At 36.7% G+C, this 25137-nt stretch overlaps 1 protein-coding gene across 1 annotated transcript in view; it reads right to left on the bottom strand.

Moving 5' to 3' along the window:
- CACNA1A (calcium voltage-gated channel subunit alpha1 A) overlaps positions 1 to 25137 on the bottom strand; it is a 208622-nt gene that overhangs the window by 38266 nt on the left and 145219 nt on the right. The window contains 6 exon segments of the mRNA XM_032239034.1: positions 11847 to 11943; positions 13951 to 14078; positions 15893 to 16043; positions 16500 to 16615; positions 18668 to 18733; positions 19190 to 19306. Of these exon segments, the coding sequence (XP_032094925.1) occupies positions 11847 to 11943; positions 13951 to 14078; positions 15893 to 16043; positions 16500 to 16615; positions 18668 to 18733; positions 19190 to 19306 (675 nt within the window).

Genomic DNA, 25137 nt, shown 5'->3' with positions numbered 1-25137 from the left:
ATTTTCCATTTTTGATCGGTATCTTCTTAAGATGAATAGCTATTACTGTGATAGAAAATAATATCTTCTTCAGTGTCTTTTTCTGTTCATAATGTGCATTGCTTTGAGTATCCATACAGAGAAATGTAACAAGCAGTTACATGGAAGTGGGTTGGTTTCCAATGCAGTAGTAGTTTACAACAAAGGTGCTTCCTTACATTGCTAGCTTTTTAGCAGCATCAATGTTTCATCTTCTCAGTTATTTAATCTTCCTATGTCAGTCCCTATAGTATGTTAAGAATTTTATTATTCATACAGTAGTCTTTAAAGTGTCTGTTTTTAACAAATATTTTAGCTCATTTGTGTATTGCTGTATTTTGTATAAATTGATGATTTTACTATGCATCACCCACAGAACTTTTAAACAGAGATAAGTAAATAAGAATTAAAAAATATATATAAACAAAAGTTATTTCTATATAGAAACACTATAGCTTAATATTAAAATAAACGCTTGCACATGGAAGATTTTGACTTCAGTCATGTCCCTTTAGAACCTGACAAACGATTCATAGTTGGAAAACAATTTGGATATGAGTGAATAAAGTAACATTTCTTGGCTTAAGGCAATTTTATATACTCATTTGGCAGTTCACATGATTGTTACCGTTAATTTAAGTGAAGTTGGAGCACTTCTTACAGTTCTACAATCCACAAGCAAATAAAGGCATGTAGTTTGATCCTCTTCTTTTGCTCAAGCCTCATATTGCTGTTTCCTCTTTTCTATCTTAAATTTATTCACAAAAGCTATCCTTAGGTATTGATTGTATGAAAACTTTTAATTAATATTCATCCTTTCCCCTTGTATTATATTTAAATGGTAGGAGTCCTTCAATATAGAAGGTTCCTAGTATTATCAGTCAAAAGGCATCAAAGACCTATTCCATCTTTGCCTCCTTAAGAATTTTCTCTGGAAAAAATGACAGAAGAAATGGTGAGAAAGGACTAAGCATTATGAATGGAAGATGTAGACAGTATGCATTATAAAAAGTGATTATTTTCAAAGCAAGTGATGGAGTACTTAAGTTTCCAAATGTGCATGAATAATTAGCATTTGGTGTTATGATCACCAAAATACTTGTTGCTTAAGTTGTAATGTATCCTTGTCTTAGTAAGGTCATGCTCATTGCAAGATAAATGGGAATGTTTACTTTAAATGCTTATTCTCTGAGTCCAATAGAGCACGGGTGTCAAACTTGCGCCGTCATGTTGCCACCATATCACGTACCGTGATGTTTTTCTCCTTTGTGGAGCTGAGGTGGGCGTGGCCTGCACATGACGCATCTGGCTTGTGGGCCGCCAGTTTTGACACCCCTGCAATAGAGGATATTTTCTACCTCAGGATGTTTTATCTCCTGGAGCTAGTAGGCAGGGTCCACAATTAAACTTGTCTTTCCAGAGCGTGAGAAGCCATATTGCCTCCCAGATTGTCTTAGAGAAATAAGACTAGTTCTTCACAGTGTAACTAACATAACAGAAAAAAAAAAACTATACTTTAAGTACATTTATTTCAATTTCATAAAAAAAGGCAATCTACTACATTACAATCCAATGTTGCAATAGTAGTGGATTCCTGTATTGGGCAGTGGCCTGAATTAGATGTTCTCCAGGACTCTTACAATCCTTATATTTCATGACCCAAAGGGTCAGACAGAAGGAAATCCCCAGTGAGTACTGCCTACCAACCCCCCTATATGTTGAAAGAGAAACATTAATAGGATTATGCTTATCAGTTTTCTGAATTAGAGATATTTGAATGTCCTCCAGAGGTTTCAAAGAATAGATAATTTATGGTCAGAATTCTCATTTTCTTCTAAACCCCATCGAAGGCATTATCAACCTTGGGATGTATCAGAGCATTTATGGAAGGAATTCTGACTTTAGCAAATAATCAACTCAACATGACATGTCTTTTCAAAGCTCTGAGGCACATATATCTATTTTGTACTGGTTAGAAAATTTATATGCAGAGGCCCATGTATAACCTACATCTTTCTCATTAAAAAATTGTCATGGAAAGTTACAGTCATGGTTACATATTAATTTTCCTGAGCAAGTAAGCTATTACATTCCCTGGCATTTTTCTTTCTACTATACATTGTGAAGTCAATACAAATGAATGAATTTATTAACTTGTTCCTTGTTTATCTAGTATAGAAGGCTAAAGTAATTTCCAATTTTTGAAACTCTAAATTTCTGCAAAACTAAGACATGTGCATACATTTAATTTAGGCCATGCAATGCATACTCCTTAGAATATAATCACATCAGAAAGAATAACTAGAGGACCTTTTATTGCAACCAAGAAATTAATATTAGAACAAGTGTAGAATTTGTGTAAAAATAAATTAGAATTATCTGATTTTGAAACTTATGAGCTGATAACTATCAAGAAATTTATTTTAAGAGACAGCAGCATAAACAATCATAAAGCCATGGGCTTAAAGGGAACTTTGTAAATTCTTTCACTCTGTAAATATTCAATGAACTTCCATGAGAGAAATCTACAGAATATTTATTAATTGGACCATCCTTTAAAATGCTACGCAGCTGTAATTGAATGTTATTGAAAAAACCTCACAACTGAGCTTTGACAAAAAGTCCTGGCTATAAAGCAAGATATGTTAGCATTTTGGTAAAGCTGAAGCTAATCATGAGAATGGAAGAGGGGCAGCTACCATTGTCTTTGTTAGTATGTGAAAGTAAGCACCATTGCAATCCAATGTCACGAACCAACTTCCCAAATGAAGTAGTTGAACCATGCTTACTGTTATGACTATGCACAATTTCTTAATGCTGATTTTAAAAAAAGTTGGGATCATATAGAAGAGGCACAATCTCAGACTAAGCAAAATGAGAACAAGCATTCTTTTTTACATAGAAGATGTGGTATTGGTTCTATATCTCTTTTGCAAATGAGAAAGGTACTTTTGGGTGAGAGTAACAGGTAGCACGCTAGGCACTTGAGAGGGATTAATGTCAAGCTGCATAACATAGACTTTTGTGATGAAAAGATGTGATACATTCCACTAGTCCAATATGATCTGCCAAACTAGTTGGTAAAAACAGTCTGTCTACAAGCTGCATAGTATAGTTTGGAACTGACGTCTGCAAATCACTTGCGTTGAAATGGTTAATACCTCTGTATTTCCAAGAAACACTTTTGAAAATATTTTGCCACAGTATGGAATTCAGAGCAAAACTTGTAATTGCATTTTGAGAAGGAGATCTGATCCCATCCTTGGTAATACAAGTTCGAGAGATGCCGAAGAGCTAAAGCATGGAGTATTTTTCTCATATACTTAAATTAGCTCAAATACAATTGATTTTGAGGACAAAGTTCTCTACATGGGATTCTGCCTTTGAAGTCCTGAGGATCTCACAAGCCTCCCTAAGGAAATAGCACTTGTCACAGATTTTGATGTAGTTCACATTAGGCCACAAAATGTTGCTCTGTTGCTTTCGCAGTTCTTCTGTCTCAATACATACTGTAACTAGTGCATTGGCCAAGTCCAGAAGGCAATCATAGGTTTTCTATCAGCAGATTGATGGTTCTTGAGAATTTGGAAGATACATGGTTAGAATGAGACTTGGTATGAATTCTTAGATATTTAGTTCCATTAATGTAATTAGTAGGCAATATTTTTGCAGCAGGAAAAACTTTTATTTTTGAAAAAGGGGGTTGATCCCCAAGGTCCACAAAGAGCATGAGTAAAATGTGAAATTGCTAGAGTAGATAAAGCTGAAATTTTCAACATTATTTTTTTTTCATTTGGGAGGGAAATTCTATGTGGACTCAATCTCAAATCAATGATTGGTTAGATTAGCTAGAGGGACTGTATTGCTTAATTTTCACAGCACAATCTTAGGAGTTTTTCAAAAATTGTAAAATGGAGATATGGATATTTGTGGATTAATAAATTATTCAGCTTTGATTTATCTTAGTTCTTTGGAAGGTTTAAACATGATAATTAGATAAAATGAAATGGTTGGTTAGCTTTGGACCTATGTTCATTTCCTCCTGGCTAGTGAAAAAGCTTCCTTTTCATTCTTGTCACCCTTATGGTATTCTAAGATTCTGGAAGAAGAAAAAGGAACCAATTAAATCAATCTAAGAGCACCGATTCTTATCTTAGTTTCTTAACTATTGCATGTGTTTTCTTGCAGCAAAATATAGGTCAAATCTCTGAAATGGATAGTATCCAGAGTTGAGTAATCTGAAAGGGCTCACATGGATGAAAATTTCTGTAAGCCATTCTTCGCCGGTCTGGGATGAAACCAAAGATGTCATCTTTTATGTTGTTTTTATATTGGCAGAAACTCCAAATGCTACTATAGTGTTTTTATGTACATCTCAATCTTTTCTCATAGTGGAGATTAGGACTATATCTCACAATAGGACATGAATGCTGCAACAGAGGTATCAATAATAGGAAATTTGAGCAGTTCTGAAACTTGAGTGGGAAATGCTTAGCGTTTATTCACTAATTCAAAGTCTGTTTCTGGTGGCATGGGCCAATCTACTTTTACAAGGTAGTTTGAAGACAATAACTACATACATGGTAAAAAAGAAAATGGCTTAGGGGAAGCAAATATTCAGGTTCACTGAACATAAGAGAATTATAGAACACTAATGTATTAGCTAATAAGTTGTGAAAAGTTCAGCTTGGAATAAACAGGTCCCTGTAGAGGGAGGCTAAAGCTTTCCTGAAAGGACAGCTTACACTTTCAAAATAGAATCCAGACATTTCCAAGAAGCTTCAAGATAGCAAGGAGGAAATACTAATGAATATCTTTTCATCGCCTTTGGAATTTCCCCACTTTTAAAGAGTATTTCTTTAAACTTTGAGAATAAATTATCAGCCTTAGGTGGGAAAGAGATGAAGGAAAGGTGAAACAATGTTCTGATAATTCTAAATCCCAATGTGATAAATAGGATGTCTCCTTATGGGGACAGATTCTTTTGATAGTCCAAAAGCACTCATTTGTACCAACCAACCAAATATCATTGAGCCTATGTTTAGAAGCAGCTTGGTGATGTTAAAGAGTGATTTCCACCTCTTAAACCCCCAAACTCCCCTTCAAAATAGGTCTAAAAGTTATCTCTAGTGGGAAGAGGGAGGCGTCATGATAAATCCAAATGAATTGTTGGAGGCCATAACTGGCCCAAAGATTTCCACTCTTGAATTAGGAAGAATCTAGATCTGCCCCTTAGCTCTAATGTCTTGGGTTTCTTCCCTGGATAACTGAGCTGGAGCAAATGGGGGATTTATTACTCACCCCCACCTCAGACATCCACCCAGAAGGTCTTGGAGCCAAAATGGAAAGCTGCCCTGAGGGATGGAATGTTGGCCTTCTTCCAAGCTGTTGCCCTCAGAAGCCTCCATTCGTTGAGTTCGAAGAAATGGGCTCGGTGACTGTGTCCCCGCCCTGCCCTGTAGAAAAGTGGAGGGCAACGGGATGGAACTCAGCACTTAGGAATGGAAGAGATTGCATCTTGTGGGTCTTTGGTGGTTATGGAACCTAATGGCTGGTACAAGTGCTGTGGTCTCTAATGATACTGAGAAATGCCAGGAATACACAGATATACCTTCTGGTTCCTGGTTCCCTGTTTCTAGGCTGGTGGTAGATTAGCAAGAGTGCAGAAAATATACCACCCAATCCCATTGCCTTTTCATTTACCCCACCTTTTAGCTAGGCAAGTAGTTATAGGAGGTGGAAAGGGGAAAGGAGATGCTGGGTAGGTATAAAGAAAAATAAAAAACAACATTTTCTAAATATTATATATACTGAATGGACTATTAAAGAATTCTGTCAGAACAATCACTCTACTCTCTAGGCATGACCACAGGTAGAGGCAAATTTACTTGTGAACCCTATTAGCTCCAGGGAGTTGTGCCATCCTGAGGTGGATGATGCCCTCTATACAGTGGTGGGATTCAAATAATTTAATAACCGGTTCTCTGCCCTAATGATTTCTTCCAACAACCAGTTCACCAAACTGTTCAGAAAGTTAACAACTGGTTCTCCCAAAGTGGTGCAAACTGGCTGAATTCCACCACTGCCTCTATAGGACACACGGGAAGAGTAATAATCTTTCATTTCTTAACTCAAACCAATCATAGGAAAATGAATCTACCAAGAGGCGGAAAGATTTGGCATGTTTATTTCAATAGCAAGAGGCAGTTAAAGATAGTTTTACATTTCTATTATGGCTTCCGCGTAGTAATTCAGAAATGTAGAAACCATATGGGAGATATGCAATTGCATCTGAAGGACTGTATAACTATTAGCAACCAAATCGCCCTAGCATAATTGGACAGAATAATTTTTCCTGCATGACTCCTTCCTTGATAAAACAACTAGACAACCAACAATTTTGCCCCCCACCTACCCTCAACTCTCAGATTATGTCAGAAACTTTCAAGTGTAGGGATTGACACAATAATTCACTTTTTATTACTACTTGAATGAGAATCCTTGGATACATAGACCAACATTAAAAACTGCTACAGTTCATCTGAAGTTCATCTCATTCACAGATTTTGACTCTACTTAAGTATCATTTTGAAGCATTTCATAATTTAGTGAATTATGTTAGTGTTCTTGCTTGAATTCATGTGATCTCCTGTGTCATTCCATCATACAGTGGCATATTTGATACATAATTTTCATAGTCTCGGATTGCATTGCACCTCAATCAACTCATTGTAACTCTGGCTAAGAAAGGTAGAAAAAAGCCCTTTCCATTCAAGTGAGAGTGAACATTTCAATAGCTAGGCCATGAATCAGTAACAGAAATCCAATGGATGAGGTGAAGGAAAGATCTTTCTCTCTGTCTCATTCACACACATGGAAAATGTCACAAGAACTCTGGTTGCTGAATTGGGAATTGGGAGAGAAAAAAAGACACACTTTGGATCAGTTACTGAATTGTGCACAGGATTAGGGTTAGACTATGGAAATACTGAGGGACAGAAGGAAAAAATTCTGACAGAACTGTATTGACAGAGGAAGAGGCATGAAAGCAGAGAAAGGGGGGCAGAAAAAGGAGTATTTGCTTCTTGTTAACAGTGAGCACCTTCTCATAAGGTTATGTTTTTGTAGACAGAAAATTTCTCAGGTCAAGCAAATTAATACCTGAAATTCATCTGACATGGTGCCAATTTCCTTGTTAATCCTCAATTATACATCGATGAACTAACAAGGAGAATGCTTGGGAGGTTCTCCAGATGTGTGGACATAAGTTTCCAGGATTCTAAAGGTGATGCTAGTTGCAGAATTTTTGCAGATTGTCCAAACATCAGGAGATTGCCAAGTTTGGGGAAGTTGCTCTAAGTGAGGGTTTGAAGGGATATTGTTGTACATAATTTTTCAAAATTTTATTGCCCTTTTGTCCCTAGTGTTCTTTCTTACATTATTGTTTATCTCTTCAATTGTACAGCCAGCTTGTGCCATCTGGATACTTGAAGTGATTTTTGCCTAACTTATTGTTCTACAGTGTGGTGTAGTTTAAAAGTAGAGAAAAATTACCCATATGAGTCTTTTTTACTATGGAACTCGACGATAAAAACATGCAAACTGGCTTGGATTCTAACTGCATATTGATTAAAGACACTTCAATGTTAAATGTTCAGAATAGGCATTTATTAAACATGCCAGGGTCAAACTGGATGGTGTTCTTCATATTTTTAACTGAGGGATATATTTCTGTATGTATTGCTGGGGAGGAGCATAATAGCAACTTTTCTTCTAATGCAAATGGCAAGAGTAGGAGGTTAATCCTGGCTGGAATTATGCCATATATATACCCTGATTTTGAAATGACATAGGCTGATAGTACTACTTTCATCTAATCATATCCTGCAATTGAGACAGATTGTTATTTATTTTTAGCTACTCTAGTTTTACAGTAGAATTTTTCCTTTTCTCCTGACACCATTATTTTATTGGGGCCATGAACCAGCATTCTTTTAACAAGCCTGTAATCCCTTGCTTAAGGGTGGAGTCAGGGTGACCAAATGAAGCTGAGTGTTTACTGGTCGGATGCCCTTCTTGACATCTATGTAGGGTTCGCAGCAGATGTCTTCTCTTTGCACCGTGGTAGAGAAACATCTGCTGCTATCAAGGATTGAACTCTCAACCTTCTGAGTGGGAGGTGGGTATCTTCACCTCTAGGCCACTGCACTGCTTGGGCCATGAACTGGCATAATCCTCCCTTCTGGGTAATTCTGCCACAGGCTGCAGGAAAATCTGGTTCATTCAACTGAGCTATCCACTATGTTTCTGGTTATTTTCTTGCTTGGAGAACTGCATCAGACAAAACAGAAGCTGAGCAGCAGGGAAGTGAGGGGTACTGCATTGAGAAATAGAAAAAAATAGCAATAGCAATAGGATTTAGACTTATATACCGCTTCATAGTGCTTTACAGCTCTAAACGGTTTACAGAATTAGCATATTGTCCCCAACAATCTGAGTCCTCATTTTACCAACCTTGGAAGGATGGAAGGCTGAGTCAACCTTAAGAAATATAGATTTCTCCTGCCGCTTCAGAATACAACCTTCCTGAAAGCTATTCATATGAAATGTATTAATATTTACTTATCAGGGGTTTGTTTACAGGAGAATCTGGAAGAGGCAGCTTATTACTTTACAAATCACTGGTTAAAGGGACCAGCTTTGTCAGAGACCAGTCAGATAAAATCTGGCTTCTCCCTCTGTCTGCTTCTTCTGCAATTGCAGCTCTGGAAGATAAAGAACTGACTATCCATTTCGGTCAATTTGCCTGAAAAACAGATGAAAGGAGCTACAATGTCTACACAAGACATGTCACCCTTTTTTTGTTTTACATTGAAATGACAGTTTAGCAGTCTATCAGAAGTGTGCTAAACTCAAAGTTAAGACAGCTGACAGACAAGAGTGGCAGTTGCAAAACAACATGGGAAGCTCTCCTACTACACTGAGGACACACTCTGCTAGAGAGAAGTTCCCTGAAGATGGGCTCCACCACAACTCCGAAAGCTCAGAAGACAAAACCTCTGGTCCTGGTGACCGACCCAAATTGGATCCTGCAATTTTATCCTGGGACATGTATATTCACCTTTATTTATGAGCAAATACTCCCCACTGTCAGCTGTTATCTCAGCTATTTTTAACTGCAAAGAGTACTAAACCCACTGCCATATTTATCAATCTTTCCCTGGACCCATGTCTAGCAGTAAATTTGTTTAATTTAAAAATAGCCTCCCCAGCACCTGATCTGTTAGCTGTTTCCTGACAAGCTTTTTTCTACTCCTATTTGTTCCAGATTTTCAGTCTAGGCTAAGGAAAGGTTTGGAACAGTCTGTCCTTTCTCCATTTTCAGTAAGCAGCTGATTTCAGACAGAGGGTTGCCCAGGCACTGCACTAAAGTAGTAAAGCCACATTTTGGCAAAAAACTAAAATAGTGGCTAGCTAACTATCAAAATTCTTCCCCTTCCCCTAGTTCATCGGGGATAGTTGTTTTTCCAGCCAGCAAGTTGTTTTCCTTAAATGTGTCTCTTGTCATTCCTCCAGTAAGGAAAGAGCCACTCACCAATTTTTTTTACTGAAGCAGAATAAGGCTTGGCAGTAAATGTAGGAAATTAATGTCTGCATACTTTTCTGCTTAGTTTAAGAGCTGTGGCATTTCACATTACCACCAGCCATGAGGAAATAAACAATTAAAATGTGTAGTTTTATCACCTGACAGGAAACAATCGGGAGAATCACCTTCTTGCTCCTTTATTTGCATTTTCTTGCTGTTTTCAAACATAGTGAAGATTAAAAATCATGAAAACCCATGATGTATATTGGGCTATGCTAGGTGCCTTGGAGAGGCAATTGAATTTTTTACTCCTAATTGGAATATGCATCCATACTTACTAAATTCTAATGTGTTTGTATGGGTGGCGTGGCAGCTGGTTGGGAAACAAATCTATTCTGATATTGATCCAAACTAGTTTCAGATCTGCAATAGAATTTGTCCAGAGGACTTTCCTGAACTTTCTCTGAACTTTAAGAAAGTAAATCCAGACTCAGTTTCTGGATCCAGTTCAAATCTTTCAGTTAATGTAAGACAAATATATTATCAGTGTACTGTAGAGCATAGTGTACCAAGCACCTAATTTTGCTTTTGTCCTACTAATGTGGCCGTCTCTGCCACCATATAATTAATGTACTGTACTGGAAATGGGTTATAACTAATGCTGTGGCGTTTATTTAGACAGAAATAAAATCTAAATATTGTTGCATATATATTCTGCATCCAGAGAAGATGGGAATTACAGAAGCATAATTTTATATGGGGGAACCTGATGTAGAGTAAAGTTTTATTTATAGGTTACAAATGGTTAGTTTTCATATGGATATGTTCTATGAAGATATGTCACCGGATGAATATTTACCTTCAAAATTTCTTATTTGGACATCAAAGGTATTTTAGGTTATTTGGAGTGTTCTAAGGGAATGATAAACAATTTCTGCTAGATGGCACTTCAGTGAATTATTTGAGTAGGAGCATGCACCTCAGATTTGTTTTTTTAAAACCCACCCCTTATTTATTGGCCATAATGGAGTCTCTGAAACATGAAACACTAACAGAACCGAATGTACACGCTGTCATTGTTCAAGAAACTGGAATGAGGAAGGGGAAGAAATTACAAAAAATATAGGCTTGTTTCTGCTCAATCAAAATAATTAAAAATGAAGCTGACTTGAAATATTTATTGTTTCATTTAAAAAAAATAATATACACACAGACACATATATATAGTCTACCTTATAAGCAACACGGGCAGGGCATTTCTTCCCTAACCCCAGGGGTGGAGACATATGTCTCAGCATCTCATACATGTCCATGAAAGTCATCCGGCCCCTGGGAGCAAAAAATAAAAAATAGCCAATAATAACCAATAATAATTTTGAAAAAGGAAAATGAATGTAAAAATAGAGAGAAAGAATTGCAAAAAAAAAAATTAAAAAATTAAAAATCAATTAGAAAAGAGAAAAAAAGATAAAAATGAAAAGATTACTGTGCTGCTGGTCAGCAAGGAGTATAAATATGCTTGATCTTCATGGATGATTTTTAGTAGAAAAATTGTTTGTAATCAAATTATGGTCCACCGAATATTGGACTACACGTTCGAAGTTTGTGTCCTTGTCACAAGAGTTCAGATTTCACTTAAGCATGTGTCATCATCTGCCTTGCTCACTATGAGGTTAATGCAGATCACAATCCTTATGTTCTTAGCAGATCAAAAAGTACAGAGAGTCAGATTTTCTTAGAAAAAGAGAAGGAGAAAGAGAGAGAGATAAGAAAGCCCCTTTTTGCCAATATAGGAGAAGGGAAAACTACAGGAAGAAAAGGTGTTGGAGGAAAAAAAGGCTGGAAAGAATTGGGGAGAGAGGGGGGGGGAGGGAGAAATGGTCGAGTGTTGATGGAGTCTCTGTCCTCCCCAGATGGAAGTATTAGTATGCAGAAAGTGGCAGTGGTGGGTACAGAGAGATTCATAAAACCTTCCAGGCCTAGCTCCAGCTAACAGCAAGCAAAGATGGTTCAAGGTAATTGATATGCTCCATGCGTTACTGGTCTGGGTGGCAGCATCATTTCACGCATTCTGTTGGCTAATTACATTATTAAATTACTTTTGAAAGTGCAATATGTAGATAGATATGTGTACGGATATATATATATGCACAGGCATATATATATAAAAGATATATATTAAAAAAAAACCATAAGCAACATTCATTCCGTTGATGCTAGCAGGTTTTAGTGTAAGTCAAACCTTGCAAGCAACCCTATGAGGGCATTTCTTGCCTAAGCCCAGGGGGGGAGATATTACACGTAATAAACTGTACATATCCTTATAATGAATTCGGCCACTGCAAGAAGAATACACGGGGGTTAGTGCAGACGCTACAGGGCAAAATAAACACATACACTGTTATGTACACACAGAACATAGCAGAACTAATGGCTAGAGACCTTCACTTCAGTCAAGTAATACCATTTCCCTCTGTTTATACGAAGAAGCTGAACTTTCCCATTGGCTGCAGTAGGAAGAAAGGGGCTTCTTAGAGCCATAGCACATCAGTTTTTTTTACTGATGCTTCCCATCAACTTTGTGAAAAGGGAAGGGAGCCAATATATAAATTATAATAGAATGGGCAATCTGTGGCCCTCCAGATGTTGGCCAGTAACTTCCATAATCCTTTACTATGGCCATGCAAGCTAGGGCTTATGGAGTCTGGACTTCAAGAACAGCTGGAGGGTGACATGTTAGCCCTCTTTGGTTTACATTCATATATTAAGTAGCTGAGAAGTAATAGAAGTCTTAGACAATAAGAGGTAATGTAGGTGAAATTTATATCATATCAGAACTTATCTGATTCTTGGGTACCAATTCACTTATCTTTTATGGAACATAGCTGTCTTTTCAGAATTCAAAATGAACATGTTAAAATCAATCACTATCGCCAAGGGCTTTTCTTTCAATTTTTTATTTTATTTTCACTGGTTTTATTAATAACTATAGGGTGACTTGACTCAGATGGGGGAGAACTAGATTTTCAGATAATAAATAATATATAGATAATGCTAGGTGGGTCTTCTGTTAGCTGCCAATTATTACAACTTTATTAACCACACCTACTTATAGCAACCTGGTGGCTAGCTCCTCTCCAGCAAACTATAGACAAATTTACAAGAACAATTGCACAATAGAAGGGAAGGCCAGGCCCTCTCAGAAAAACATACATACGCATATACACAAAGTCATTTTTATAGATTGAAATAATAAGAGTGTGTCATTTCTTGCTAACAGAGCTACTAAGCATCCTTCCTTGACTGATCAACAGTATGTAGTATCTTTGAGTTTTCAGCCGGATGCAAAACTAGTAGCTCAACAATTTTATTTGGTTTACATGTTATAAAATGGGCAGAAAAATTAAACATAGCCACCAACAGGGATTTAATTCAGGCTAAGTCTTTGGCTCAAATGTTGCTAGCATGGTACCCAGGTATCCTATGGAAAGACTATTAAGCCCACAATTCAAATTAAAGGAATGGCATGGGTATGTCCCTGGCCACAAAGGGACACATATCATGTTCTTTTGAACATTATGGGTTAAAGTGAAGGTGTGTGTGTGTGGACTTGACAGAATCCAGCTGCAAAAACCTAAAATTAAAAAAGGAAACGTTAAACAGTGATTAACTCCCACATCTGTTTCTTTCAGTCAGTTATTTATAGTAAGACCCAGAGAAATTAGCCAACAGGAATGGAAATGGGAATGGCAGAAGGGCAGGGCTACAGCTCCATGGTGATTGGAACTCTGCTAGAATGTGTGACTCATAATGGAGCGCATGCAAACAGAGGCAGTAGCTCCACTTCTGTCTCAGTTAATATCTTTCTCTCAAAACACAATAATTAATGCTGGTAACCTATCAAGACCTATCCTAGTTCAACTCTGCTACAATGAGCCCCAATAAAATTCTAGCCTTCCTTGTGAACAGAATTCTGTTTTTCTTTTCACCACCTTGTTCAGTTGGTCTGCCTTCCATTTTGGAATGAGAGTCCAAAAGCTTCTACCAGCCAAAAGCCCCTCCTGTGTAAAGGTTATAAAATAATCTTAACTGGACTGGCTTTCGCTTCTTTACTATTTTCAACTGTAGCTCTCATTTTTAGCTCTCACTTTTCTAATGGAATTGAGATATTGGGTTCCTGCCTTTCTGTTCACATTGAACCTCTCCCTCCCCCTGCTTTGGTTCTCCTTGTTGTGGAGTCTATCCCAAATCATGAATCAATCAAACCCACTTCCTTAAACACTTGCTTCAGATGGACTTTGGGTCTGGGTTTCATACTGGAAGCGGTAAGATAGATGTGTCCTTACCAGGCAGCAGGGTCATACTCAGCCCACACACGAACATACTCATCCAGATGGTGGGGCCCCAAAATGGAGGAGTCACGGGTCAGATATTCAAAATTATCCATGATGACAGCCACGAAAAGGTTCAACATCTGCAACATCAAAATTGTAGTGAAAAATAAAAATACAAAATAACCAGAAATTCCAGGGGAAAAAGATGCTTCACATTAAGTCATGGCAAGAACTTAAAAACCTGCTAATGATCTAACGAGAAGAGATAATATAGTATTAAACAAAATGTTTTACACCCTTTCTTACACACAAGGTCACACATTTTTAGATAGACAGGTATAAACAGTCTTAGATGAAAGCAAGAAAAAAAAATACTCAGTAAGGACAAAGGTGGATATGGATTGCTGGTAGAATTTTAGGCCAATCACAGGTAAAGCAAATAGAATACGCTTTCTTGGAAGAGAACACAATGTGGAATCCAGTACAGAATCACTGCACACTTAAGTACGTTACCAAAAATAAGTTCTTAATTTGTACAAAGATAGTGGGTTAGACAAGTGGTCTCCAACCTTGGCAACTTTAAGACCTGTGGACTTCAACTCTGGGAGTTGAAGTCCACAGGTCTTAAAGTTGCCAAGGTTGGAGACCACTGGGTTAGACCATGTTGCTCCAGATGCTCACAAAGCCTCTCCTATTAGTTCCTGGAATAAAATAAGGAGACAGAAGGAACTAATACCAAAGGCATCTTCCAAATTGGGCTTAACAACCATAAAGAGAAACTAGGCAGTTGCCTGAGGTGTAAAAATTTTCTGGACACTTGTCTCAATTATGTAAATGTTTTAGAAATAGAGGCATTGCTTCAGATGCAAGTGGGCAGTCCAAAATCAATATGGCCTCCAGATTATTGGGCTATCATTAATCGTTAACCAGTGGAGATAATGGCGGTTGGGAAAGTGTCACTAAAATTAACACCTTTTCAGGTATAACTCATTAGTTTCCCTTTGCATTTAAAAGCTGAGGAAGTGATTAAATGGTAGACATCAGAAATGAAAAGAAAAGAAAAGAAAAGAAAAGAAACATGTGACTAGTACGGTATCTTAAACATGTTTACTTTTCTGGTACTTATTTTCTCTCTGCAGTTTTTAAAAATTTGAACGCTATTGTTGAATTGACACCACATTTATTCCTCTTAACATCAAGAATGGAAAGCCACAACTCAATAAACAATATGTTTGTCATGCTAGTTTTCCATACTGGTTTTCCATATTTTATCATAGAGAACATGCATTTTTTCACTTCTCATGTTTGCAACAGCAAAAACATTCCACTTTCTTTGAGATCATATAATGTGGGGAGAAGAGGAAAATATGTTCCTTTGTACACTCTGAATTTTTACAATACTACTTGGAACTATTCCTTCCAAGTAGTATGATATTTAAAATGTTTTTGAAAACATCTGTTTGCTTTGCAGTAACCAACATATAGAACAGACATTCCCAAACTGTGGGCCATAGCCCACTAGTGAGCGATGAAGGGTTTGCAACTGAAATAGCCGGCAAGCACATGCATGCACACATTCTCATCTGCATGAGCAGTGGGCGAGCAAGTGCATGTGCACGCTGCTGATGGAAATGGAGCTGTGCGCATTTGCCCCCCCCTTCCCCCTGGTCACAAGGCCGGAAATGTTGGGGAACTCTGATATAGAAGATTTACCTTTCCCTCCCTTATTTCTTTTAATTGTATATTGATAATAATTTGAAATATGTGACTTTTAAAAACTATTATGAAACATAATGTTGGATAAAGACTCCTACAACTGTTTGTTAAATCATTTTTGAAATGCTATCTTAGAAGGATAGTGTACTGACATTTTAACCTGTAATATTCATAGTCACATATACCCCAAATACATGCCGTATCTACCTATTTAGTACTCTGTGTATCCTTTACTCACCAGGAAAGAACACAGGAAAATGAAGGAAACAAAATAGAAGTATGCAAACTCATTGCCACACTGATATCCTTTGAGATCTGCTTTTTCATCACAGAGTTTTCCACTTAGACAAGAGAGCATGATCTCATGCCAAGCCTCACCTGTGGCACTTCTGGGAAAGGGAGATGAAATAAGAACAGATAGTGAGCACTGGAAACTCAGCATTGAGGGAGCAGTCATATCACCATCTGAGGACAAGCGTGATACTAGTAATCAGAAGTCAGAAACTTGTGGGCTCAGACAGTATTAAATGATTGCTAGAACAGAATATAAACTATGTTAATTACAAAATTAACATTGAGGGATGAATTGTGATAATAAAGTAATTGTTTTTTCTTTTACAGAACTAAGTCAGTTACTTTTTTATAGAACTAAGAAATGATTTCCATTACATTGTCTTTTGAGCTACCAGTACAGTGTACAATTAATTTAGGTAACCTTTATGTAGCAGAATAAATTAATTTTTGCATCAAATGTAGGCTTGATATGTCTAAGAACTTATGAGGGCTCTTGGTATCATAGCACTTTAACATGGTTTCCCTAGTGAAGAACTAGTGTGGAGCCTCACCTAAAAAGAAGCATCAAAGCTTGAAAGAATGTGCGAAAATTATTGTGCTCAGTGATGGCAGGCAAGTCATCCTCAGATATATCCTCATCATGTTTAATGCTAATATTGCCAAAAACCTGAAGAAACAAAGATATACACAGATTAAAAAACTTCCAATTATCAAATGCAATTGAACACTTTGGGAAAAGTAGGCACCATTGTCTTACAGAAAAATTAGTGCTTGAATACTGATAAAAGCCCGGAGTGCTCCTTCAGCAAGAGTTTGCAATGAACTATGGAAAATCAGCAACCGTTATTGTTCCAAGGGAAACACTTTATGGGTCTTTGCCAGTTGCAATAGAGCCAGAATGGCTTCTTTTGCCATTGATTAAAAGTAGTAGTGGAGGAATACCTGTTTGAACTCCAGGTGTTCCTTGGGATGAGTTCACTGAGTCAAAGGAAAGGATAAAAACAGATTTCTCAAGTAGAAAGAATGGGGGTAATCCTACTCTTTGAACTTTCCCTATGTAGGAAACTCTGGCAGATGTTTCCTACAGAGGTTCTCTTTCAGTCCTTCCCAGAGGTGGATTGCTCCCAGTTCAGCCGAACCAGTAATGGCGGTGGTGGGAGGTTCCACCTACCCCAGGACACTTCTGTGCATGCACAGAAGCATTATGCACATAAGCATGTGTGTGAGCACGAGCGAACCAATAGTAAACTGCTTAGCAATCCACTACTGGTCCTTCACATCCTTCCTCTCTAATAGAAAAGGATTGGAGCGGGTTCTAAATCCAGAGCCACGCTAGTCCAAGGATAGTCCAATGAAACCCTGAAATCATATGATTAGGCTAAAAGTTTTAGGTTAAATGTGGAATCAAGCTATTTCATACCACTATTTAAACATTGATTTAAAATGTGAAAGATACTACATTAAGCATCTTCAGACTGTACTAGAATATATGGAGCAAGCACTAACATGTTGCAAAAAAGATGATTGTAGCAATAATGTTATTGATTAATAATGTCACAAAATTATGGGTTTGTCAAAAACGGATTATGCCAGACAAACCTTACTGCATTCTTTCACAAAGTGACTAAATGAGTGGACCAGCAAAATGCTTGGATGTTGTATATTTTCATATAGTATACTTTCTTTAGACCACTACCTACTTCTTGGTAAGAGAGACAAATGTGGGATAGAGAACACCACCACCATATGGATTCATAACTGGCTGACGAACTACACTCAACATGGAACCACATCTCCATGGAGGGAAGTATGCAGTGGGATATTCCAAGGCTCTGTCTTAGCCCCAGATGACATCAAGGTTTGGGGAATAGCCAACACTTCAGAAGCACTTAAGATCCAAAAAGATCTTGACAGACTTAAACACTGGGCCCTAGCCATCAAAATGCAATTCAGTAGTGAGAAAAATAAAGTTTTACACTTAGGCAAGAAAAACCCAATGTATAGTACAGAATAGGCAGTATGTAGCTCAAAAGCAGTAATTGTGAGAGGGCTCCAGGAGACCTAATGGATAACCGCTTCCCCAAAAGCAAATGTAGTCCTAGGCTGCATTAACAGAAGGATAGTATCAAGGTCAGATGAGGGGTTAGCACTGCTTTATACAGTTTTGGTAAGACCATACTTGGAATACTGCATTCAGTTTTGGTCACCATGAAACAAAAAGATAGAAAAAGTGTAGAGTAGAGCAATAAAGATGAACAGAGGGCTGGAGGCTAAATCATATGATTAACGGTTGCAGGAACTCGGTATGTTTAGTCTAATCAAGAGAATGACTAGGGATGATGTGATAGCAGCCTTCCGGTATTTGAGGGGCTGTTACAGAGAAATAGGGGTCAATCATTTTCCAAAGCACCTGAGGGCAGAACAAGAAGTAAGTGATGGAAACTTATTAAGGAGAGATTCAACTTATAATTAAAGAGAAATTTCTGGACAGTGAGAATAATTAACCAGTTGACTAAAAGACTGCCAAAGTCCCTTCCAAGTCTGTTATTCTGTATTCTTCAGGGTTTTCCACACTTGCCCAAGGCAGCACAGCCTACCACTGGGTGAGGTCTCTCAAATTCTAAAGGCCTAAAATAAAACCAATAGGACTACCAACCCCAAACCATCACACTGCTCTTACAGCAAGCATAACAATACTCCACATGAGATAGTTGCTTACCTGCATTCCTATAATGGCGTAGATAAAAAACAGCATTGCAATCAGCAAACACACATATGGAAGGGCCTAGTAGAATGAAATAAAAGCATACTTTTTCTAAATTTATTTTTTTTAAACAATCACACTGGTTTTACTGGGAATATAGCACTTTGCTTCTTACAAACGTTAGTTGTTCTCAAAGGCTCACTGCTGTTTGTTGTTCAATGTGGTAATAATTACCGGTAACTATATTATTCTTTTTACTAATTCTTGTTGCATACTACTATGACTACAAAAATTATGCTATGACTGCTTTTATGTACAAACACGAACTCTTAGAAAAATATTAATGAGATACAATCCCACTGGCACCATAATGAAAATCATGTTTCAAAGTTACAATTAATAGCTAGAGATTGAATAGAAATGAAAGCGGCAGAGCTATAAAGATGCTAGGTCTGATTCCTTAGCTTTTACATCTTTGTATTTTTATTCTCTGTACCAAACACTTTAAATTAGCAATTCAGTACCTTTGATCATTACCTTAAAAGATTGGACAAAGGTCCAGAGCAGAATGCGGATGGTATAGCCTTGTCGGAGCAACTTAATGAGGCGGGCAGCTCGAAACAGCCTAAGAAAACTCAGGTTGATGAAGTTGTTCTGGGGAGATGAAGGAAAAATACACAAGCAAGATCAGAATAGCGTGCAGAAACTAAAGATCCAGGAACTGGTTAAGAAAACAAATTCAAACCAACACTGCACTGGTTAGTAAAATTAATAAGGGTAATTAAATAGCAAAGAAAGGAAGAGAGTAATCCATACGTTAGTTATTAACATTGTGATTGATTCTGATTGGGTATTTTTATTGTTTTAAATCTTATTTTACCAGATTTTTTAGCAACTAAAGATCCTCGGACTGAAGTGAAATATAAAGGAAAGGAATAGAAAAGAGGCTCATCTCCAAACCCCAAATAATCTAACTGGAAAATCAGTGATAGCTCATGAATACAAGTATCCATCTTACGAAATTATCTAAGACCAAATGCTGTGATTTCTATTTTTTTAAAAATACAAGTAGGTAGAGTTTTTGGCAAAGTAGAAAAAAGAATATACAGCTCTGGGTTTACCAGGATGCATTTTTACATGTTTTACTTGACCCAAAACCACTGAAAGCTATAAATATTCAAAGAATATGAAAGTTAAGTTCAAGAAGCTATGTTTTAGATCCACTAGAGATGGTTAAATATTTGAATCATATCTTTACTTGATGCATCATGGACCCTTGCTGGCTCACAAATAAATCATATGGGAAGTAATTTTGCTGCATTAGATACAAATAAATATATAATTTAGCTTCAGTGATTATGATCATGGTTGAAAATCCTGCTGATTCTAGTAGATCAAAAGACTTCTATGATGTTGCCTCATCATGTGATATTGTTGTATGTACCTCTGGGTTTCTATGAAATATACATCCCAAGACTAAATGTAACTTTATAATAGGTGCTTCAGAGCCCATTATTACACAAACAAACTTCCAATAAAACTGTACACACACAAAAAGACTCAAACACTACATATGTGATGTGGATGTTCAATATATATCTGACTTCGACTTCAAACAAAAAGAGTTGCCATGCAAGTTACATGGTAGACATTCTAAGACATCTAGTATTTCAGCTGAAAATTTCTCTGTAGGCAAGCTTTACTACTTCTCAAGAATCTACTTCATGTGGCCTTCATGTGGAAGAAATGAGAGGTAGGCAGAGTAAGTGCCATACATGTTTATTGAGGAAAATGGAGGTTCACTCTGCTCATGAATCTTAAGACATTCCAGGTTATATGATAGCTACAGTCACTATTCAATAAGAACATTACAATGGACAGGGCATAGTCATTCCTTCTAACACTCCCACTGCTAGTTTCACTCTCTCTCACAAACAACATTTTTCCTTATCTCCAAGTTAGTACTGCCAAAATCTGATTTTATATATTTGAACCTATGGTAGGATGTCAGTTTAAGGGGAGAATACTACATTTAAAACTACAGAGCTGATGACTTAACACTTTCTCTTTATTAGGTGGAGACATGAGAAAAGTGGGACCATGGGCTATAATTTAAAAAAATTACTTTTAGAAAGCAGCTGAATGCAAACAGCAACAGACAAACTGAATCATAAATCACATCTGAATATTACTATATTAAATTATTTCTTCTCTGTAGGAATAATTTTAATAATTTTAGTTACACTTGCATTAAATATTAGAAAATTAATTAAATCAATGCTTAATTTAAAATAAAGTGCCGTGTAACTTGCATGGCACTTAAGCAAATTTGCTTGAATTCCTTAGAATATCTCCCTCTTTTAGTGAAATCCACTTGGAAGCCCATACTGTATCTTCTCCCCTAAGATAGATTCAGAAGCTTAAATAACACTTCATCTGATTCCGGAATGGTGGAGTTTGCATTTCTTGGACTTTGACACATTACGTGCAGCAAGAATATCTCAAATTGCAATTACTAACCCTTGCAAAGTATGTATGTTTGTGTTAGATTTATAAACTGTTTCACTCCAGAGGGCCTCAGCAAGACACAAATTGATGAATGAGGAAGAGATTAGGTTTTGTCTTGCTACACATTTTGCTTCTAAATGCTGCATTAAGGCATGGTTATTATGATCTTTCTCAGATATTAGAGTTAACATATCATGTAAGTACAATATTTAAAGCCACCCAGAGGCTTTGATTAGAGCAGCAAGTAAATCTGGTAAAGAAAGAGTCAAACAATTTGTACATAGACTTTGTTTTGGACAGGTGTCCATTTGGCATACAGCAGACTTGTTAACATCCCTATCTTATGCAGGGAATAATGCACACTCTCCAAATCAGGTTTATCTAAATACTTAGATAAGTATCTAAGAGATCGGCTTCTTTGAAATTTTTATAGTGTAGGCTTTTAATTGGTCACTATCCACTTCATCATAAGTGTGAAAGGCAATTCTAAAAGGCAAGCACATGCACACAGAAGGAACACATATAGATTAGGGATCTTCCTGTCATCAACCGGAGGAAATGCTGTTCGATGTCTGAAAAAGCAAAGATGACCTACATGATAATACAATTGCACAGATATGAAAGGAAACAAAGGCAACAAAAATACTCCCCCAATTGGTCATTGTGCTGACAGTGAAGTCTCCCCTTTGAGAACCTCTAGATTATAAAAGATAGTGGGAAGGTACCTTGGCTCCTTAACAAGAGGAAAGTTGAGAACTCCTCAGGAGCTGAAATTAGGCAAGAATTTATCAACGGTTCAAAGGAAATGTTGCAAACATAATTTTGCAGCACTTTCTTTGGAGCCTAAGCTGAGCTAACAGTTAAGTGGTTCAAATTACCCAATCACCACAGTTCTACCAAAAAGTCTTACCTGTTTTGATCAGCTAGGATAAATAAAAATAATTGTTCTTATGGTTGACCTATGTATAGTACAAACCAGAGGGGGAACATTTCTGGGAGATCTTTCAAAAGATCAGAAAGACAGAACACAGCACACCTCTGAGTTAGCTGACTGGGACAAGATTTGGCAATACTCTTTAGTTCCAGACATACAATACATAAACTTTATATGACGGTACTATAAACTATTTTCTCTTTAGCCATATGGCTAGTAGTCACAATGTTTTATTCAATAGCCTTTATGTAATGGCTTTAGGCATGGCTCAGATACTCCAGTTGGTTTGTCATCAGTATGTGGATGATAGCTAGCTATTTTTGATAGTTATATTGTCAACTGGAATCTATGTCTGACTTTGAAAAATGCAAGGCAAGGTGTCCTTTAAGTTATGGGAATGGTGTGAGGAAATGACAGATTAAAACTGCCATGAGCACAGAAAGGAATTGTACTTTTACATCCACAGGTGTGATATCCTAATATTCAACAGATTCTAATTTAACCATTCCATGTGAAGTATCTGCCAATTTTAAGTCAGGGATTCTTATAATGAGGGTCAATGCTCCGACACCCAGTTTTCCTCCTGCATGGTTGAGCAGTGGTAGAGGATTTTGATGCTTTCCACACATATTATTAATTGGAATGCTTCTTTCAATGTTTAATACAACTTATTATAATGTGTGTTTTATGAGCTACTTTTGAAAATACCTTGGAAACTATGTCCGGCACAGAATATTGCAGCCAGATTGTTGTCCAGAACTTTGGTACAAACTGTCCTTTCATTGCTCTTTATTCACTTCAGAATCTCTGTTTCTGATCATAGGTCAGGGGCCTGGCAACAATAGAAGGATCTCTCAGGCATCTAACCTGAGATTTCATGAAAAACTATCAGCTTGTATGCAAATTAATTTATTAGAATATTTTCCTCTAATGTAGGAGATATACCTACAGAACCTTCTAATCATGTAACAAAATAACCAGCTGTGATTAATATGCATGCTGCTCACTATTGGTCTGGATAGTATTCCATATTCCAGCTCAGTCAGAAATGCCTTGGCTGGCTTTAAACCAAGAGAATATATGAGCTTGCCTATGGTGAAAATATCAGTTTTAAACATACTATTGCCATTTCAATTGCTGTCAATACAAGGTACTCCTTAACAGAGGTGAATATGTTGTGGAACTTTCTTTGTAGGGAACCATTTGGCTCTCATTTTGATACTTTAAAATATGCTGCTTTGAAAGCCTTTTTGGCCAGAAATGAACAATAAATAAATATTATTTCAGGTATTATTTCAGGTTACATTCACTATTATAACTTTAGGCTGAATAGTGTACAATGTAATAAAGTAAATTTATTTGAATTTTACTTTGTAAAAATCAGCTAAATTTCTAGAAAGGTCAGAGTGTCATCAAAATCTGAAGACAATTGATGTTCGGCTTTTCATTAGCTTTCAATATAAGATAATAATGCTTTAATTAATTCTAAGAAGTATTATTGTATACAAATCACATTCTGTTGTAAAGATTCATTTTATTCTGGTACTAACTCTAAGAGGAAATGGATTTTACAAAATGTTATTAAAAGTGTTTAGAGAAATACATTTTTATAAGCTTATTAAATCCTTGGGAATTTGATTTGGCTGATAACTTTTTCAAGACCAAAATTTCTGCAATTTCTTACAGCATTCTGAATTCATAGATTAACTAAAGCAGTACTTTCATCTGTAATCTCTTCCTTCTTTTGCAAAGTGTGTTTAAATAACCCTTTCAATGCTAAAGAAATGAATCATATCAAGCTGCAAAATCTAGATTACACTTTAAATTTTTTTTTAAATAATATTGTTCCTATTAGTATAGCTGTTTCCTTACCCCTGCTAATCTGGGCACATTCATTATTTATAGAATAACGAACAAAATAAAACCCTATAAATGCTCAGGTATGTGTATGCCTTCACACACACACACACACAGTTTAATGAAACAGAGGTAGTCAACCACATACACAAAGTTTTCAATTTTCCTAATCCTGAGCCTCATCTTTGTTGTGCTCTATATTTTGTAAAAGCTATTCAGAACCCAATTCCTCAGTTTCTCTGCAGACAATATGAATATAATGCTGATTACTAGCCCATGTTGGAAGTTGCATTTTAATGCATTTTAATCCTTGAATAGCAAGGTCAGTTTCATCATCCTAAAACCGTGACTACTTTGGGGCTTTGTTGCACTGTATCAACTTTCTCCAACCTGGTACCCCTCCAGTGTGTAGGAATTCACATCCCCCTCCATATGATAGAATATGTCCTGGATTTGGTGAATATAATAATGTACTGTCTCAGAATTTATAATCAACCCCTCCTTGCCCAATTCTTGTAACCATGCAGAAAAAGATCTGTTATTGATTTTTCCAGCATCTTTTTCTTCACTACAAGACTATTAAGAGAAGCTGTCTGATTGTGAAACAGCATGGGGAAGAAATTGTGAAGGAGAAGTTCTATCTTGATTGAAATAATAACACAGCCTAGCTCAGGAAAAGAAAGGATATGAATATATTTTTCCTTTTGTTTTTTCCATGGGGTGAACAGGGAAAGGGCTGGAGATTGAATAGGAAAATGAGAAAGCTTCTTACTCCTACTGTTGATTTCAAAGAAACAGTTATAGGAAGATATGGATATCTGTACCTCTACACTTTGGATTAATGGAATGACCCAACCACATCTAATATAGGTATCTAATAAAGCAATACCAAAACAGTCCTATTAATGAAGGTTGCGTTAATCAGCTTCATCTATTGAGTATTATGGATTCCTAGGAAATTTAACTTCTAGCGCTACACTAATAGTTCTGGTCTGGTCTGTTAGGATGTCCTACTTGACAGACTTAAATCCTAATTGCTCCTGAATATGTATATATCTCTTTTGGAAAGTGCAAGTTAATCCTAACCCTAATCTGCTCTTTGATTTCAACTGATGGCAAATTGCATACTAAAAAAGACTTAACAATGGACAATAATCACATTAAGGACTTAGATTAAGATTGGTAT

Source organism: Thamnophis elegans, chromosome 2 (genome assembly GCF_009769535.1).
Source record: "Thamnophis elegans isolate rThaEle1 chromosome 2, rThaEle1.pri, whole genome shotgun sequence".
Lineage (NCBI taxonomy): Eukaryota > Metazoa > Chordata > Lepidosauria > Squamata > Colubridae > Thamnophis > Thamnophis elegans.
This window is presented reverse-complemented; position numbering and strand designations above follow the sequence as displayed.